At 49.6% G+C, this 19466-nt stretch overlaps 1 protein-coding gene across 40 annotated transcripts in view; it reads right to left on the reverse strand.

The window, feature by feature from the left end:
- The window catches only part of OBSCN (obscurin, cytoskeletal calmodulin and titin-interacting RhoGEF), a 316457-nt gene that overhangs the window by 214786 nt on the left and 82205 nt on the right, over positions 1 to 19466 (reverse strand). For all 40 annotated transcript variants that reach the window (XM_075922913.1, XM_075922903.1, XM_075922914.1 and 37 more), the window contains 9 exons: positions 16298 to 16564; positions 15805 to 15917; positions 14616 to 14769; positions 10693 to 10854; positions 9484 to 9588; positions 7284 to 7550; positions 5553 to 5822; positions 3662 to 3928; positions 560 to 826 (listed from right to left, as the gene is read on the reverse strand). In XM_075922913.1, the coding sequence (XP_075779028.1) occupies positions 560 to 826; positions 3662 to 3928; positions 5553 to 5822; positions 7284 to 7550; positions 9484 to 9588; positions 10693 to 10854; positions 14616 to 14769; positions 15805 to 15917; positions 16298 to 16564 (1872 nt within the window). The remainder of the gene's footprint in view (positions 1 to 559; positions 827 to 3661; positions 3929 to 5552; positions 5823 to 7283; positions 7551 to 9483; positions 9589 to 10692; positions 10855 to 14615; positions 14770 to 15804; positions 15918 to 16297; positions 16565 to 19466) is intronic.

Genomic DNA, 19466 nt, shown 5'->3' on the forward strand with positions numbered 1-19466 from the left:
CACAAGAAAATCATTTAGGGCACGTCTATACTTACTGAAGATCGATGCACTAGAGGTTGATCTTTTGGCATTCAATTTAGAGGGTCTGGTATAGACCCCCTAAATCGAGCACGGAAGGCAGCTCCTGCCAGTGTCCAATACTCCTTATTCTGCAAGGAGTAAGGGATGCCAAAAGGAGCAATTGTTCCATCAGCCTCCCACTGTGTGGACTTGTCTAATGTAGACTGGGACCTACAGATTTTTGAAAGGTGGTAACATTAAACAGAGAAAAGAACTCTCCAGGTAGCAACAATGAGAAGTAATGGGATAATGCTGAACAAAGGAAATATTTAGCATGATATTAGGTCAAATTTCCTAATGATAACTTCAGCTGGACTAAGACATTCACACCTAAGGCAAGTGGTAGAATCCATGTGAATTAACTCAAATGCTAGATGGAGAAGGCCTATAGGGAGCTACACTGAACTGTCAGGGAATAGATGGGACAACTAAATAACGTTTTTCTCTATTTCTTATTTCCATTGTTAAATGATGCCACAGGATTGGGGCCATTACCTACCTTTCACTTTCAGCTGAGCGCTTTCCGACACCTTCAATGTCTTGATTGTCACCGTTCCTGCATCGTCGGGCGTGACTTGTTTCAGGGTCAGAGTATGGCACCTGCCGATCTTCTTGATCTCATTGCAGCTGTCGGAGTAGAGGACGGTGTCATTCAGTAGCCATTCCACCTCCTCATCCTCATGGGACAGCTCACAGGAGAAGACAGCGCTGTTGTCCTCCTCTATCTCCACATCCTGCAGGTGCTTGGTGATTGCCACTTGCCGGGCTGCAAGAAACCAAAGTAGCAGGATCAATAACTAAACAATCCCCACCAGAGTTATGAAAATTAATAAAACCATTAACAGCGTCATAGATCTGATACAGGGCAAGGCCAGCAGGGACCATTAGATCAAGAGGGCCGATCTCCTGTCTATCACAGAAGGGCCATCATATTTCCCTATGCGGATTACGGAACACTTGGTAAAATTACTCATATTCGAGTGAGCTCAACAGCTACCGGTCAGAATGACTCAGTAGAAACGTTCAAATTAACAACAAGCTGGATGAGCCCCTCTTGTAAAGAAATGCTGTGTAGTTGGATTCTTTGTATTTACCTTCTCTTCACGGCTTTTGGGTTTACACAGGGAGAGGTCACCCACAACAAACATGCCCTTCTCTCAGACTGGGAGGGTAACCAACCAACCTGACCCCCCCTGCATGGCACTCTCTGCCTTCCATGCCTGGCTGGGCTCCCAAGATGGACCTGCCCATGTCTTCCGGAGACAATGTGTGAGGGGCATGCAAAGTCACGTGCCTCTCCACAGATTTCTGGCAGGGTTCAAAGCCAAAGTGGCCAGCAGCAGCCTTTTGGCGCTGTGCAGGAGGGAAGGGATGGGGGCTGCTTCCAGCCTCAGGGGATGAGGAGGGGTGTGGAAAAGATGACCTGGCCTATGTCTTTGCAGAGCTCATCCCATCTTCTACTCCTCCCCCACACTGATAGGCCACCATGGCTGAAAACAGCTTGTCCCATCCTGCCCACACAATGTCAAAAGGCAATGAACACCTCCAGGTTGCTGCTGGTCACCAACTAACCCAGCCATCTCCTGTCCCCTGGCTCCAGCATGGGCAGGAAGGGGTTAAGCCCCAGGCGTGCATTGGTCAGGTGTGTTTTAACTTTACAAAAGCCATGTCTTTCCCAACACATCAAGCTCGTTGACGTGTTTGATCATTCTGTTCTTTACTACCATTTCAACCAATTTGCCTAGGACTGAAGTTAGGCTGACCGGCCTGTATATTGCCAGGATCACCTCTACAGCCTTTTTCTAAAAATATCGGTTTTACATCAGCTCTCCTGAAGTCATCTGATTCACCAAGGTTCATTTACGTGATTGGTTACCTGCCACCCTTGGGTAATTTCACATTTGAGTTCCTTCAGAACTCTTGAGTCAATACCCTCTGGCCCTGGGGATGACTTCTTGTTTAATGTATCCATTTGATACAAAACCTCCTCTACTGACATCACAAAGCTGGGACAGTTCTTCAGATTTGTCACCTAAAAAGAATGGCTCAGGTGTGGGAATCTCCCCCACTTCCTCAGTCGTGAAGGTTCAGACAAAGAATTCGTTTAGCTTCTTTGCAATAGCCTCGTCTGCCTTGAGTGCGCCTTTATAGAATCATAGAACTCTAGAACTGGAAGGGACCTCGAGAGGTCATCGAGTCCAGTCCACTGCCCTCATGGCAGGACCCAGCACCATCTAGACCATCCCTGACAGGTGTATCTGTCTAACCTGCTCTTAAATATCTCCAGAGATGGAGATTCCACAACCTCCCTAGGCAACTTATTCCAGTTTTTCACCACCCTGACAGCTAGGAAGTTTTTCCTAATGTCCAACCTAAACCTCCCTTGCTGCAGTTTAAGTTTGTTCTTTTTGTCCTATCATCAGAGGCTAAGGAAAACAATTTTTCTCCCTCTTCCTTGTTGACTCCCTTTTAGATATCTGAAAATTGCTCTCATGTCCTCTCTCAGTCTTCTCCTTTCCTTTATCTCCTCCTTTGCTGAGTGGCAAGTCACCATGCGGTTCTCCACTGACCACACCTGATCTATCTCTATCTCTAAGAACAAAATTCCCCATTATTATTACTGTCGTTTTCCAATACTTGCCCCCCATGGTATCCTCTGTGCAAGGATACCATGACATTATATGGCAGGAGGGTTCCAACTATGGAATCATTTCCCTTTGCTCCAGCTTGATGTTCTACTTCCCTGAGACTTTCATCCTCCTACACAGCAGTGAAGCTGTCAGACTGGGTGTAGGACTGCACTAATGTGCCCTGGAAAGTCTCTTCTATCTGCCTCTGTCTCCCTTAGCAACTCCATTTCAGCCACTCTGTCATGGTCACTGGGATAAAGCCCAGGACTAATCAGCACCCAAAACTGAGCCTCATGGGTAGCTGGTATGCTAGGTGGGAGAAAGCACTGCCTTTCCAAACGACCAGCCTGGCTCCATCCATTCCCAGCCCCTAGAATGCTTACTGCAGGCATTCTGTGGGCGGACTGTTGCTGCCCCCATCGCTCGCCCTCCCTGTGCTCCAGGGTTGGGGAGGTTGGAGCATGCACACCCATCCTCCTCCCCACCCTATGGTGAGGGCGGGGCCTCAGGAGAAGGGGTGGGATTGGAAGTGGGGCTGTGAGCTTGCCTCCCCCAGCCCTATCTTTGCCGACCACCCATGCAGAACCTCTAACACTTAAAAGAGACTTCTTTAGCTGTCAGACTACACTAGTTCCTCAGATTAGCCCCTAGGGCCTAGAAAGACAGAGGATAACACGCATTCTGCCATTGTACAGGTAACGTTCCTGTACTGGATGGACAAGAACTATCCTTCTATCTGCAGGACTATCAACACTGCACTGTTAACAAACACTCTGGTGATTTTGAAAAAAATAGAACTTTTTTCACTAATGATTATTTACATATTAAACCTGCAGAGGAGAAACGTAAGAATTTCTCTGTAATCAAGAAAAGAAACCCAACAGCGAATCTGCAAAGCCAAAGGTGCCTATCCAACCGTGCAGGTATGTGCGAGGCCAAAGAAAAAGCCATCCCTGTTGCAAACCATGTACCTTCCACGGTCAGCGTGGCTTTGGTTTCGGCATTCCCTGCTCGGCACTTGTATGTGCCAGAATCTTCGGGTGTTAGCTTCAGAATTTTGAGTTCAGCTGTGTGCATCTCCCACTTGAGTTTGTATTTTTCTGAGGGCTCAATGAGGGTATGGCCCTTGAACCATTCTACAACTTTTGGAGAAGGCTTAAAATCACAGGACAGGACAACTGAGTGGTGTTCTAAGGCAGTCTTATCCTCCAGCTTTCTGGTAATCTGCACATTCATATCTGTAAAAGAGGGGCGTGAAAGGAGGAACAAGTAAGAACAAACTAAAAAAAAATTGAATTTTATCTGTAATCAAATTCAGTTAATACAAGGACCACTCTGAATTTCTGATGGAGGTCTGATTTGCTAAGAGGCAACCTTGAAGATACGAAGAGTGGCATCATGTCCACAGGGAACTGTGGATTCTATGATTCCCAAAAGCATTGTTGTATACTTATCGCCATGTGCAGGGCCAAACCTTGAAAGCTTTGATGGGTTGTTTATTCCTCAGCAAAATGCTTCCCGGGGATTTTGTCTCAAGAAGAGCTGAGTGGGCACTTTAGGATTTAGCCCAAGGGTATTTAGCATATAGAAAGATTATGTTCAACAACTTGGAGCTTTTTCTCAACCAGAGGGAATGAACAGAACAGGGAATTATCAAATGGCCCATTTCTAGCTTCTGGCAAACAGGTGAGGGACACTATCCCTGCCCATCCTGGCTAATGGTCATTGATGGACCGATCCTCCATGAATTTATTTAGTTCTTTTTTGAACCCTTTTAAAGCCCTGGTCTTTACAACATCCTCGGGCAAGGAGTTCCACAGGTACCACAGGTTGTAAAAGAGGGGCATGAAAGGAGGAACAGATAAGAACAAACTAAAAAAAAAAGATGGAATTTTATCTGTAATCAACTTCAGTTAATACAAGGACCACTCTTCACAATATCCTTTGGCAAGGAGTTCCACAGGTTGACCGTGCACTGTGGGAAGATATGCTTCCTTTTGTTTGTTTTTAATTCTTCATGCAGTCAACCTCTGGAACTCATTGCCAAGGGATGTTGTGAAAGCCAAAAGTATAACTGGCTTAAAAAACTGGATGAGTTCATGGAGTATATGTCCATCAATGGCTATTAGCCTATGTGGTTTGGAATGCAACTCCATGTCTGGGGGAACCCTAAATTTAAATTAAATTAAATAAATTTAATTAATTTAATTTAATTTAAATATCTGATTACAAGAAGCTGAGTGTGGAAGACAGGGGTTGCTCACTCTACAGTGACTCTGTTCTGTACAATGCCCTTGAAGTTCTGTAGGAGACAGTGGCCTATGGTATGGTACGAATCGTACGGCAGCTTTTATGTTCTTATGGGATCTTACTGTAACTCCTCGTTTTAAATTCATAGATTTTAAGGCTAGAGTTTCCCTTGTGATCATTTAATCTGATCTCCTGGATAACACAGACAATACAATTTCATTTAGTGATCCCTGCGTGAAACCTACTGACTTGTGGATGAACTACACACATCTCAGTTCAAAGACTTTCAGCGATGGAAACTAAACATGAGAAGAGTTGCAAGTTTGACAGAAGTTATTTCTGGGTGAGTGGAAGAAGGGTTTGAAGGAGCTGGAGCCAGGCTCTAATTCAGCGGTTCTCAAACTTTTTGGACTCCGGAGCCCTTTACATGCGTAAAAATTTATGCGGAGCCCCAGCGGTCCACTGATTGTATGTGTTGTACTTATCGATGTTTCCAGTTTGTCAGCCTGGCTGAGCCCCTGGAGATGCCTCGCAGAGCCCTAGGGCTCTGCGGAGCACAGTTTGAGAAACACTGATCTAATTTATTCTCACAATCAAGGTGCATCAATTTACCTCGTACAAGCAGGTTTGCTGTGGATTTTGATTTGCCAATTGCAAACTGAATGGTGCCAGTCATGTCAGAGTTGGTCTTCCACAGAATGAGCCGATGAATGGTGCCCTCTTGCTCTACGGTAACATTTCTGCCAGTCTGTAAGACCTCTCCACCCAGAGTCCATTTGGGGGGTTTCACCGATGGAATGGAGATCTCACATTCAAACCTGGCTTCTGTGGGCTCTGTCACATCCACATCATTTAGCGCCTTTACAATATTAATGGATTGCTCTGGGAGGAGGGTGCAAAGCGAGAAGAGGAACGTGTTAGACCATGCATTTAGGAATCAACTTTTTCATAATAATTATAAAACTTTGTGTACAGAATGCTCAAGAAAGAAACACACATTTGTGAATTAAGCCTCATACAACTCTTGTCAGTTAACTAAATGTTACTGGTTCCTTTTTATATACAGTAATTACTCGTTTAACATGTGCCCACTTAACACATTTTCACAATAGCACAATTTTCTTTTAGGGAATGTTTTTCGAATAACATGACCATCCCTGAAATAACATGAAAAGAATCAAGTGGCGTGGATGTATAAGTTGATGAAAACAGTGGTAATATGCATGAGCGGATGAATACACGTGGTCACAGCACTCCTCTGCTCACTCACATATTTGTCTTTGTGTTTTAACAAGCTGCGGCGACTTGTGTTGCTAGTTATCTTGTGTTGCTAGATATCTAATGTTCACGTTGATGACCCAGCACCAACAAAAAATTGACTTTGCCACCCCCACCTTTTCCATGATTTTTAATGGGAAAATTGACTCCGCATAGCAAGCTTTTGCTTAGCACGAACATTTTCAGAAACACATCTATAGTGTTAAATGAGGAATTACTGTATTGGAAAACGTGACTTTTGAATAGTCAGTGAACCTGTAACAAAGGCCAGAAGAGAATCAAGGTCCCCTGATGTGCCCTCCTATTTCTTAACCATAAGACCCAATCTTTCTGATCTGTTATCAGAATCATAAATCAAAATAGTAGCTTCACAGAATTAAAGACATCAGTGATGGGAAACACGTCAGGCATCTACTCAAAATCCCACAGCAAAAACAAAAATATTCCCTAAGATAGGTTTCTCCACTCTTAGGGGCATGTCTACACTAGAAAATTATTTAGAAATAACTAAATTTGACTTTAACTCCCGATTTTAGAGAACTGAAATAGCATGTCCGCACTACGGGAAAGCCTCGAAATCAGTCCAAGGCAGGCTTCGTTCATGTGGATGCGCTACCTCGACTTACAGCCCCAAGAAGCACTGGGGAGAAATTAGTTCAAATGACTTTAGGGAGGCGTTATTTCAAACTAGTGGCATCAGAGCGTCCACACTAACGTTATTTCAGAATAGCTATTTTGGAATTAGCATTATTCCCCAAGGAATACAGATTTCCAAATAAACAGCCCATTATTTCAAAACAGTGGGTTTGGTAGCGTGGGCGCTCTGCTTATAAATTTGACCAATGGGGGGTTATTTCAAAATAGCGCCCTACTGTAGACTAGGGCTTACTGTAGCTCACATTCCTCCAGCCCCCAAAATCCTAGGGGAAAGCAACACCAATGGGCTGCAGAGATAATTAGCATCTGATAATATTTTTAAAAGTTACAGTGGTAGGTTAAATTCCAAATAATGTCTGGACCTATCCACTCCCCCTCCCATCAGTATGGAAGAAAACGACCCAGTACCTTCAACATAGAAATGAGCACTGCTTGTGTTGTCAATAGCATCACAGGTATACAGGCCCTCATCCTGAAACTCGGCGTCGTTGATGATGAGTTTCCTATAGACATCGTCACTCACCAGCTCATATTTCTGGCTGGGAAGAATCTCAACATTCTCCTTGTACCATTTAACTTTGGCACTAGGGCGGGACACCTGGCATTCCAGGACGCCCCGGTGCTTCTCAATAGCAATCTTATCCCGCAGTGGCTTCACAATTTTTACAGGAAGTTCTGAGGATGAAGAAAATACAAACCATGTGGCTGGACTGTCTGGTGTCGGATGAAGCTCGTTAGTAACACCTCTATTTTCATCAAGAATTATTTGGATGATTAGGGACCCATTGCACCCACCATAGAAAAAGAATGAGAGGAAGGAAGTGTTAATATACCCATTTTACAGATGGAGAATGGAAGTACAGAGGCTAAATACCTTGCCCCAAGGGTATGCAGGGAGCCTCTGGCAAAGGTGAGAAATTAATCCAGATTTCCTGAGTCCAGGCACAGTGCATTAACTACCAGGCCACCTTTCCTCTATCCTTTAGGGCTTGCCTTTTTCACAAACAAAATTCTCTGTAGAACTGTAGCAGGGGACCTCCTGCCTCTCACCGTACTCAGCACTGCCTCTCACCGTACTCTGCACTTCCCTCGGTAAATCAACCCCACTCTGGACAGCGTGTGTGTTTTCCCCCTCTGCATTTACTTGTCAGTATTTTCAAGGCAGCCCAAGGAGTCCTCCTCCACCAAACAAAAAGAAGCCAACGTACTGTGGCAAAGCTCTGGCCGTGCCCCAAAGGTTCTGTGCTTCCTGGCGGTTAGTGTTTGCCTCGCAGGCTCGCTGTGTCCATCCACACTGCCTCCGGCCCTTTACTAAAGGCCAGGGTCACAGCCTACTGAGCTATCCTCAGCATAGGCTAGTCCCTAGTTTGAGGTGAAACCCCTCTATAGGAACAGACTGTAGTGTAGTGAGGAACCCAGGCCCACCTACTAATTCCAGGTTCCAGCCTAGGGACCCGAAAGCAGGGGCAACTGGCAGTGTTTCCGCCACTTCCAGTCTTCCAGCCTTTCCCTGGGTCACTTCCCCAAACGATCCCTCCCAGTACCTTCTCCCTAGTACTGGAGCAATCCTTCCTGCTCCTCCACAGCCCTCTGCCACACTCCCAGTCCTTCCCCCTCTCAGTGCATCTCCTCCCTCTCAGTCCTTGGCCTTCCCTTTACCCTTCCTGAGGGGAAGTCTTTTAAACTGGCCCCAGCAGGCCTTACTTACCTGCAGGTGCCTACCTGCCTTGATTAGGTGATAGCCATGCCTGGCCAGTTCACTCAGGGAACAGAAAACTATTCACCCAGTTCCCTGTATACTTGCCTTCCACCAGGCTACTATAGCCAACTGCCCTGGGTCTGTCACAGTACATCCACAAAATTAAGAGGAATAGCTTTTCCCTTCCCCTCCTGCTGTGGGGGTGGAGGGCAAGGGGGTGTTGTCCTACTGTTGGTCCAGAGAGTCAGTCTGCAGGCGTTCAGTTTTGGGTTTTCCCTTTCAGGGAGGAGAGGCGAATTTCCCTGCTACCACTAGCTTGCAACCCCTTGTCTCTCCTCCAATTCCTCTCACCAGAAGAAGGGTTTTTAAAGGCCTCAGACAGCCCTTATTCAGACTCAGGTGTTGCTATTAGACCTGAGGTAACCTCTTCTTAGCTCATCGTGAGAAGGGATTTTATCATTCTAGGGTTAGCATCCCTTGCCTGTCCCCACCCTCTTGCGGCTGCCCACCCTGACTTTGTCACAAAACTTAAGGGTAAAGCAGCAAGAGACGAGGCTCACAAGGCAGAAATGGGGGAGCCATCTGAACGGAAAAGATTGCCTTTCCCCCAAAATATGAACCCTTTTCATCTTAAAAGGGGAAATCAGAAATGGTCTGTACTGAAAGGGAAACTTGTATGTTACTGAGAAATGGTAAATACCCATCAAGGAGACTGATAACTTTATACAAGGAAACGCAGGCTGGGGGTTGCAGGGGAGGGGTTGGGTTTTTCTTCCCTTTTCATTTCAGTGTAACTAGACTGGGATTTTCAACAGTGCTCGGTGTCAGCTCCACCCTGGTTGCATTGAAGGCAATGGGAGATGGCTAATTTACCAGGTTTAGCAACGCCATCATTACTGTTAGAATTACCTTTCACTCTAAGTTGTGCTCGGGATTCTGCCTTCTCTGCTACAAATTTGATCTCAGCAGCATCCTCCACATGGACACTTTTGTAAACTAATGCATAGGTCCTTCCTGCGAAGAAAAACACACCCGCGGTGAGAAGCTGGTTTCATCATCCGAGGCGACATGCTGAGGCTATACCGTTAGCTGTAACAGACTGATGGGCACTTTTGACAGTGGTGACACTGACCCCGAGTCATACAGAGTGCACATTCCTCGACTGATCAGAAAAGGAAAGTTGACTCCCTGTACAAAAGCTGTCCTGGCTCCCCCGTGCGGAATTTCCATTTGGAATATGGCGAGGCAGACAAAGGTCCATTATCACACACTCAGGGCATGTCTACATTAGGAAATTATTTCAAAATATCTAAAGTCAAAATAATAACTCCTGAAAAAACAAAGTCGAGCTAGTGTGTCCTCACTATGGCGGAGCCTCGAAATTAGTCCGAGGCAGGCTCCGTTATTGTAGACGTGCTACCTCAACTTAAAGCCCTAAGAAGCACTGGGGAGTAATTACTTCGAATTACTCTGGGGAGTTATTATTTTGAAATAGCAGCACCGGAGCGTCCACACAACTGCTATTTCAAAATAAGCGTTATTACTCTAGGAAAGCAAGAGTACAGATTTCGAAATAACGGGCTTGGTTGTGAGGACGCTCTGCTTATAAATTTGACCTAAGGGGAGTTATTTTGCAATAATTTGCTAGTATAGACCAGGGCTCAGATGCCAACCCCCATCCTGCTGTGTGTTAGCTGGACTGAACTGTACTTAGAATTCTTTAATTCAGGGGGTGGCTGGACTCATCTGGAGTCTCTCCAACATGTCCATACAATTTCTCCTTTTTTCCCTCGCCATGGAAAGCCCCCTTGCCCAGCGACAGGCTCGCTAGCTTCCAGAATCAATCAATATGGGGTGACTGCTCGTTCCCCCCCCCCAGGAACCAAGTGATCTATGCTCACATCTTTCTGCATGGAGGGGTCATGTCATCACTCCACTTGCGGTGGACAATAGTACTAGACCTGCAGGACTTTCTACAAGCTGGAATGTCTTAAGTCGATGGCAGGAGTCAGTTCTCTGGTCTCAAAGCTCGACACTGCCTGTCCCTCTATCCACTCTTCTCTGCCTTCTCATACCCATTGACAATGCACTGTCCCACACCCGGCTCTTACATCCTACCTTCTTGGCGCATCTTAATGTTGTCGCCAGCCCTCAGCTTGCTGTCGTTTTTGAACCACTGGGTTTGGACTTCGTCGTGTGAGATCTCACAGGTGAAAGACGCATTCTCCTTCTCATTCACTTCCACATCTTCCAGCGGTTTAATTATCTTGATGTCTCGGGCTAGGGTATCACAAGGACATCTTTATATTTGGTTCCTCTATAGCAGGGCTGGACAAAATATGGCCTGGGGGCTGGATCTGGCCTGCCAAGCCACCAGATCTGGCCCGCGGACCACCCTGCCGGCACCCTCCGCACGGTTTAAACCGCAGTCTGTGTGGCTCTCTGCTCTGCAGGCGGGGGAGACTTTGTGTGATCTCCCCGCCCCCAGCCCAATCCTCAGCTCCTATTGGTTGGAAACAAACAGCTGAGAGATTGGCTGCGGGGGATGGGGGAAACACCAGCCTCTTTCCCCTCCCGGAGCTGAGAGCCACATGGAGGGAGCAGCCTGAAGTTTCAAGCAGTTTGGGGTTGCAACAGGCAGGGAGCCCAGCCTGCATTGGGAATGCTGCAGGGCTGCTGGCCAGGAGATACTTAGGTAAGTGCCTCCCAGTCTGCCTCTGGAACCCCTGTCCCTTCTGCACTCCCACTCCCTGCCACAGGTCACCATCCAAACTCTCTGCACCCCTCTCATCCCAGGTCACAATCTCTTTCTTCCCCCAAACTCCCTCTCAGACCTCACACCATCTCCTGCACCCCAGTCCCTTACCCCGTGTGCCCTCCTGCACCCAACCTCCATCCTAGATCTCGCACCTCCTGCACAGAAAAGCGCGGCGCTTGACCACTTTCCAAAACCTTGGAGTGGCCCCCCCACCAAAAACGATTTGCCCACCCCTGCTCTATAGTTTTACAAAGATGATTTACTTTTCCCGTGGTCTTCTTAAAAAACATGGATTGTGTATTAACCCACAGTTCCCTCCTTCCTCTGCAAATCCGTCCACAGCTTAACAGGCACATTTTACCCTGGTGCATGCATATGGCATTACCAATGACTGTAAGAGCAGCTGGGCACCTTCTAGGGCAAAACTGTGCATATGTTAAGTGCAATTTGATGCCGCAATAAACTTGGGCCCTGAGGTTGGACTCATACTGGCCTCTGAGAATTCCCCACAGTGTATTATCTTAACGACACTGGAATAGGTGAGTTTCCATCACCCGCCTCAGAACCACAGCAGGAAATTTTACATTCTTCTAAGTAATTTGTCCTAATTAATACTCCAGAGGGAGCCTAATATTCCTCAGCCAGGAAAACTTACTACCCTAAGCGTCAGCCTGTAAGACACCCTCCTTGATGGTAAGGGCTTGGCCAAGCATTTGCTGGGCAAGCTGAGGGGACTTAGCTTAAGCCACCGGGTGTCGTGACCAGTCGCTTGCTACATACAAAGGCCCTGCTCCGGGCTGTGCTCTGGCTTCCTGGCCCTGCTACAGCCAGATGATGGGATGATCCTACTCCAGCCAGTATCAATCCCCGCGTCCCCTGCCATGGCTACAGCTGCCATGACAGTGCCTGTGGGCCAACGGCAGCCAGCGCAGGCAAGAGCAACCCTAAGTGATGCCTGGGGACTGGGCTGACCCCCAGCCAGGCCCAGCAGTGGAGGAGCACACAAACACCACACCAGCTCTGTCTTTGCACCCTCCTCTTTGTGCCTGGCCACAGCCAAGGATCAGCTTGTGTTTAGGGCTGTCACCGGGACCTGTGGGGGCAAAAGGGGCAGTTGTGCCGGGACCAGGCGATTTAAGAGGGCCCAGGGCTCGTGGCGGCCACCACCACTACCTCCGTGGTGGCTGAAGCCACAGGTCCTTTAAGTCATCGCCAGATGCCCACCCAACGGCACCGGGGGAGGCTAACCTCAGCCCCACCCCTTCCCCCTGTGGCCCCGGCCCCTTCCTCCTGAGCTCAAGTCTGGCGGCATCTGTCCTCAGCCCTGCTTGTTTTTTCACAACCACAATAAAAGCACATAACTTCCAGTTTGAAGTTCCAATGACGGTGACCTCTCTTAGCCCAAATTCAGCCCCAAAGCCTCGTTCTGAAGTCAGCTACGCAGGTTTTACCACAGATGTTACCGTAACCTCATGGCGTCACGTCTGAGTTACGCGATAGTGGAATTTGGTCCTTTCTGTAACCATGTGCGCTATTCCCCTGACATGAGTGGAGTTGCAACCATTTCCACCAGCTCGGAATCTAGCCCTGTTTTATCGGAGCCTTTCACCCCCTAAAGGGAAGTGCCTCCAACACCCTGCGCTAATCTCAGAATTGCCTGGGAGTGCACTTCGGCGTTCATATTGGGGAGGTGATAGTGCAAACGTGTAAACGGTTAACTGGTGAACCTGGGCTCCTCAGTTAACCTTCACAGTTATACACAGGCCCCGCCCCCACACTGCTGCTTCTGTATCAGAGGCAGCAGCTAGGTGTGGGGAGGCAGGCACCAGTGCACACAGGGACTGGCTAATACAGAGGCAGCAGCATGGTGGGGAGCTGGTTTGTGTGTAAATGTGGGGGCTGGCCTGAGCCATTTGTGTGCCCCGGGCTCCAGGAGTGTGGCCCCACCCCCGGGGCATGTGGCGCATCCTGCCCCTGGGCGTCCAGAGCATATGCGACCCCGCCCCGGGCGTATGGCGCATGCGTGGTGCCGCCCCGGGCGTGAGGATCTTGCATGGCCCAGCAGCCCCGTGTGGCACGCTCTACAGTGGGGCACCCTGGGCGGTAGCCCGGTCAGCCCATACCTTGGGCCAGCTCTGGGTTTGAATGTAATTTTTCAGCGGTTACATCGCTACCTGAATACACACGTTTTAACCTGCCGAGTTTATACGCCAATGAACCAAAGAGCAACCAATACAAAGCTCAAACTCAGGAAGGAAGACACAGTGTAATGAGGGGCAGGAATGGGACGATTTCTAAAAGCATTTCTGCAGCTTGAGCTGAGTGGCTGCAGGATGGCAGCATGGAATAGAGAACAAAAAAAGGGCGGGAATGCTCTATTTTAGTATGACCGACCAGAGCCCAATCACTGCTCCATGCAGGCTGATAACCTGCCGTCAGCATTGCTAATTCCCAGCACTTCAGAGGAAGGTGAGAAATGCCACCAAACCTCATCGGTGCACTGCTGAACATAGAGGACAAAGCCTGGTTTTGACACTACGGCAGTAAGCTAAGCTAGGGAAGCGTGAGATTGTATTGTCCCGTCTTAGCCTTTATAGCTTAAAGGGGGTCAAATCCTGTGATCCCAATCAGGCCCACTAACGAGAGGCCGGGGGGCAAAGAGGGCAACTGCCCTGAGAATCCAGGGCTCCCGGCTGCTGCTGTCGCTACTGTGGCAGTGCTGAAAAGCTGGCAGGGGAGTCTAATCTTCCAGCCCCATCCCTTCCTCCTGAGGCACCGCCCCTTCCGCGAGCATGGAGCCACCCCCATAGGCCTGAAACTTAGTTGGATCCGCTTCTGATTCTGGCGAACTCCCATGGAATCACGGGTAGAGTCCGCACTGAAGCTAGGAAGTTCTAACCCTTTGACCATTCCTGCCTACCCAGCAGTGCTGTTTTTGGTCTTTCGCCTGTCATTTGTCATAGCGTCTGGGTTATTATAGAATCAATAAACAAAGATTAAAAGAATACGGGAAAGGATACATTGCCAGGAGTCCTGGAAGAAAAAGTTGAGACCTACTCGCAAAAGTCTCTTCCTATGACTGGAAGAGACCTCAGGAGGTTATTGAGTCCGACCCCCTGCTAAAAGCAAGGCCAATACTAGCATATTCAAGAGAAAATTGAACAAGGCAGAATTCTAAGCCGGGGGCAATTTATGAGCAGGCGAGAAGCAGAGAAATCACCCAGGAAGCATCTCCAAATACACCTCCAAAGCAGAGCGCATATCCTCTGCCAACCAAACATACCATGGACTGTGAGTGTAGCTGAACTCTTGTCATCAGCTGCATCACATACGTAGGTTCCCTGGTCGTCATAGTCACACTTGTGAATAATGAGGCTTCTCTTAGTTTCCTGGGAAATAATGGTCACTTTTTTACTTGGCCGGAGTGCAGTTCCATTCTAGAAGGAAAAGACCAAAACAGGATCATCTCTGATTCCCTTGACACAAGTCTGGATTCAGCACAATGATCATACATAAGAACATCAGAACGACCATACTGGGTGAGACCAAAGGTCCATCTAGCCCAGTGTACTGTCTGGTGACAGTGGCCAATGCCAGGTGTCCCCCAAAAGGAATGAACAAAACAGGGAATCAAGTCATCGCTCTCCTCTCTCCCATTGCCAGCTTCTGACAGAGGCTAGAGACACCATTCCTGGCTAATAGCCATTGATGGACTGAACCTCCATGAATTTATCTAGCTCTTTTTTTAACCCTGTTAAAGTCCTGGCCTTCTCAACATCCTCTGGCAAGGAGTTCCACAGGTTGACTGTATGTTGCATGAAGAAATACTCTCTTTTGTTTGTTTTAAACTTGCTACCTATTAATGCTACACACATGCTTATGTCTCACTGACATCAATGGGATTTAAGTACATGTTCGAAGTTAAGCACATGTGTGAAGGCATCATCAAATGGGGATGGACTTACGCATGTGCTCAAAACTTTGAGGAACTGGAACTCAAAAGGGATCTACAGATGCCCGGTAAAGACTACCCAAGAAACCCAAGAAGCCCAAGAGTGCAAATGGACCCCAGGAGTCCCGGACGCCAGCCCTAGTTGTAACTGTCTGACAACATGCCTCATGGTTAATTGAGGGTGGAGACTAGACCAACTGTCATCAACAAGCCTTTACACAAAAGCAACAAGAATCTGCAAACTGATGGTGACTCTCAGAAAAATTTAAATTGGGGGCCACCTCCAGGAAAACGCCCTTAGAGATTTGGTAAATAAACCTTCTAGACAGAGAACAGGTAGACTGCGTGGGCTGAGAGACATAAAGAAAATTGGAGAGTTTGGATTCATGGTGGATAAGCAGAGCTGCATAGTGGCAGCCCATATCCATCTCCTCTCCAAGTTAAAGGAACGGCGCCCACTGAATTCGTGGGGAGTTGGATCAGGCCCTAATACAGAAATGAAGATGTTTTCGGGCTGTACCTTAAACCACTTGACCTCCACATTCGGCCTGGAGAGCTCACACTCAAAGGTCACTTTGTCTTTCTCAGGAGCCTTGATGTCTACCAAAGGCTTGCTGATCTTCACAGGCAACTCTGCCAAAAAGAAAATACAGTCAGAGGAGGGTTGAGCTTGATAGGAGCACAAGACTCAGAACATAATCCGTAAATAGAATACAGCTTCAGGGATTACTGTGTCAAGGAAAGGAAAGGAGAGGATTATCTAGCAATCATAGATAATACCCAGTGGGGGTGTGGGAAAGGGTGTATTTATATCCATGTTCTGGACTGTTTCCTTGTGCATCTCAATAGTAAGTACCGAAGTGAGGTGTGAACTGCAAAACGCTGACACACTGAAAACCTCAGTCTTTAACAGCTAATCAAACCCCTGGCCAGATCAATTGGGTCATTGGCAGTCAGCCTCCGGCACGCAGGGACACACCCCAAGTGGAGTTCCAGACTGCAGGGCTAGATACCTGTTACTAGCAGCCTGCCTGAGGAATGGATGCCTTCCGCCTTGAAGGAGAGGAGGCCGGAGTCTTCAACCTTCAGGGATGAAAGTGTCAGTGAATGTTTCTTCCCCAGGGTGCTAATGTGGCACCTGTCCCCTGGCTTCAGTTTCAGGCCGTCCTTCATCCAGCTCCCTTCCACGTCCTCATGAGACAGCTCCAGCTCGAAGGTGACAGCCTCCTTCTCGTGGGCTTCCAGAGGCTGCAGGCCCTTCACCAGCTTGATCTTTCTCACTTAAAAAGAAATGATATTGAATGGTTGGAGGCGTCTGTCCGCCCGCCTGCCCGCCCGCCCTCTCGGAGCAAAGGTCAGTTCCAACACACGCACACACAAGAGAATAGTGATAGAAATGTAGCCGTGTTAGTCTGGTGTAGCTGAAACAAAATACAGGACTAGGGAGCACTTTATATTTCATATGTGTTCATTTTTTTAATTGTATGCTTTGGTGTCTATGGTTGTGGCAATTTTCTTCCACTGTTTGATCTGAGGAAGTGGGTCTGGCCCACGAAAGCTCATCACCTAATAAACCATCTTGTTAGTCTTTAAAGTGCTACATCGTCCTGTCTTTTGTTTCAGACACACAAGAGAAGTCACTGACACCAGGACCAGATGCCCTAGAGAAGGGAATGTTTGTTATTTATTTGTACGGCAGTAGTGACTGGACGCCTCTGACATGGATCAAGATTTCTCCCCCTCCCCCCCCCGGGTAGGCACTGAACAATCACAGAACAAAGAAACAGCCCGTGTCCTGCAGAGTCTAGTGCACGGGCAGTGGGAGATGGTAGGGCCCCAGCCCCGTCCCTTCTGCCCCAGCCTCCCTGGCCCTGGAGCATGGAGAGGGCGGGTGCTCCAGGGCAGCCACACTCCGCCCCAGGACTCCTCCAGCAGGCAGAGCCATGGGCGGGGTCAGGCTGGCGGTTTGGGAAGGCAGAGCCTTCCCCCGCCTAGCATACCCGCGGCCCATGGTTTAGAGGCCATGTACAAAACGAGAGACAATAGGTCGAGACAGCAGACAGATGGGGGGGCACAAGGAACAAAGAGCCCTTGCTAGTTGGCATTCCAAACAGGAGGAACAAAGGGGTGAAAACAGCAGGGAAAGGAAGGAGTGAAAAGTTCTTCTATAAAAAGCCTCATGCAGAATAGTGCCTGGAATATCCACTGGCACCAGCCTCACTTTTGGGGAGTTTTTCCTACCCCGAATACATAGCACCAACAGCCTCCTCCATGAAAGGTCGATTTAGTATTTCAAATGGAATCACCCTTCAAAATGGATTAAATTACCAAAAAAAAAAAAAAAATTAGGATGCTTAGCTTCAGTAAAACCAGGAAACACTCCTGAGACCTTAAACCTCACAAGGCTGACTTGAGAATAGTCCAGCCTCCGAATGCCTCTTCAGAAGGGATGAACCCACACCACGCAGTTCCGGTCTGGAGATGGATCGTCAAGCATTATTAGGCGCGCCCATCGGTGCTGGGCTCCATGGCTGTGACGTGGGGCCTGCTCTTAGGTGTCCCCTCTCTGCTCCAGGGCTCAAACTCTCCTGCCCGTGCCCATCCCTCGAGGGAGGGACTCGTCCGCCACAGGCTCCAGAGCAGGGATGGGATGGCTCCTTGGTGCTGCTTCAGAAACAAGGCCTAACTAGTTCTGTGCGCCCACAACCCCTTCCGCCTCAGGAAGAAAGCGAAAGATCCCTCTGGCAATGGATCCTGTGTCTCCACACAGCTCCTCCACACTGAAGGTTTCTGTGTCGCACAGGGGAGAGGCACCGCCCACAACAACCGTCTACATCTTACTCCTTCCCCATCCCGTGAAACGCCATTGGTTCCTCTGCCAAGGCATCTCTTCCAGAGCCTGGGAGACAGAGGCAAGATTTGTCCCCAAGGACATCTTTGGCACATGCCCAACGAGAGGAGAACAGACACCACCAGTTGCCTGCCCTGTCAGAACCAGATTCTGAAGTCCCTGCCCTCTCGGGCTGCCGTAGGCGTTGACTCCCTATCTAAGTTTATAGCAATCCCCTTCCGCCTCTCTGGCGTCTCCGCCTTTGAGCTGAAAGATGCTTCCAAAGAATCTAAGGGGCCTGCTGCAGCGATGACCTTTCGTCCGGTGCAGCAGATACTTTAGCTCCTCAAACCGGGAATGTGCTGAGATGGCTGGGCATGGGCAGGAGGGGACGGGATTAGCAGAAACGCCAACTCAACCAATGGAGCAAGTTCTCAGCAGACACCCTCCAGCCAGGCCCATCAATGGGGTGTGTGAAAAGGGGCCAGTTGCTCCAGGGCCCAGCGATTCAAAGGGGCCGGGGGCTCCCAGCCAATGCTGCTCTGGGCCATTTAAATCACCGCTGGAGCACACACTCAGTGCGGCTCTGAGGGCTGAGGGGGGCACCCAGGGCCCTTTAAATCACTGCTGGAGTGCTGCACTGTGCGCTCTGAGTGGGTCTAGGGGCCGGAGGGGGTGCGGTGCGCTCCGAGCGGCTCTGGGGGCTGGAGGGGGTGCAGTGAGCTCCGAGCAGCTCTAGGGGTCGGAGGGGGTGCAGTGCACTCCGAGCGGCTCTGGGGGCTGGAGGGGGTGTGGTGCGCTCTGAGCGGCTCTGGGGCCGGAGGGGGTGTGGTGCGCTCTGAGCGGCTCTGGGGCCGGAGGGGGTGCGGTGCGCTCTGAGCGGCTCTGGGGCCGGAGGGGGTGTGGTGCGCTCTGAGCGGCTCTGGGGGCCGGAGGGGGTGCAGTGCGCTCCGAGCGGCTCTGGGGGCCGGAGGGGGTGCAGTGCGCTCCGAGCGGCTCTGGGGGCCGGAGGGGGTGTGGTGCGCTCTGAGCGGCTCTGGGGGCCGGAGGGGGTGCAGTGCGCTCCGAGCGGCTCTGGGGGCCGGAGGGGGTGCAGTGCGCTCCGAGCGGCTCTGGGGGCCGGAGGGGGTGTGGTGCGCTCCGAGCGGCTCTGGGGGCTGGAGGGGGTGTGGTGCGCTCTGAGCGGCTCTGGGGCCGGAGGGGGTGTGGTGCGCTCTGAGCGGCTCTGGGGCCGGAGGGGGTGCGGTGCGCTCCGAGGGGCTCTGGGGCCGGAGGGGGTGTGGTGCGCTCTGAGCGGCTCTGGGGGCCGGAGGGGGTGCAGTGCGCTCCGAGCGGCTCTGGGGGCCGGAGGG

This window comes from Pelodiscus sinensis, chromosome 2 (assembly GCF_049634645.1).
Source record: "Pelodiscus sinensis isolate JC-2024 chromosome 2, ASM4963464v1, whole genome shotgun sequence".
Lineage (NCBI taxonomy): Eukaryota > Metazoa > Chordata > Testudines > Trionychidae > Pelodiscus > Pelodiscus sinensis.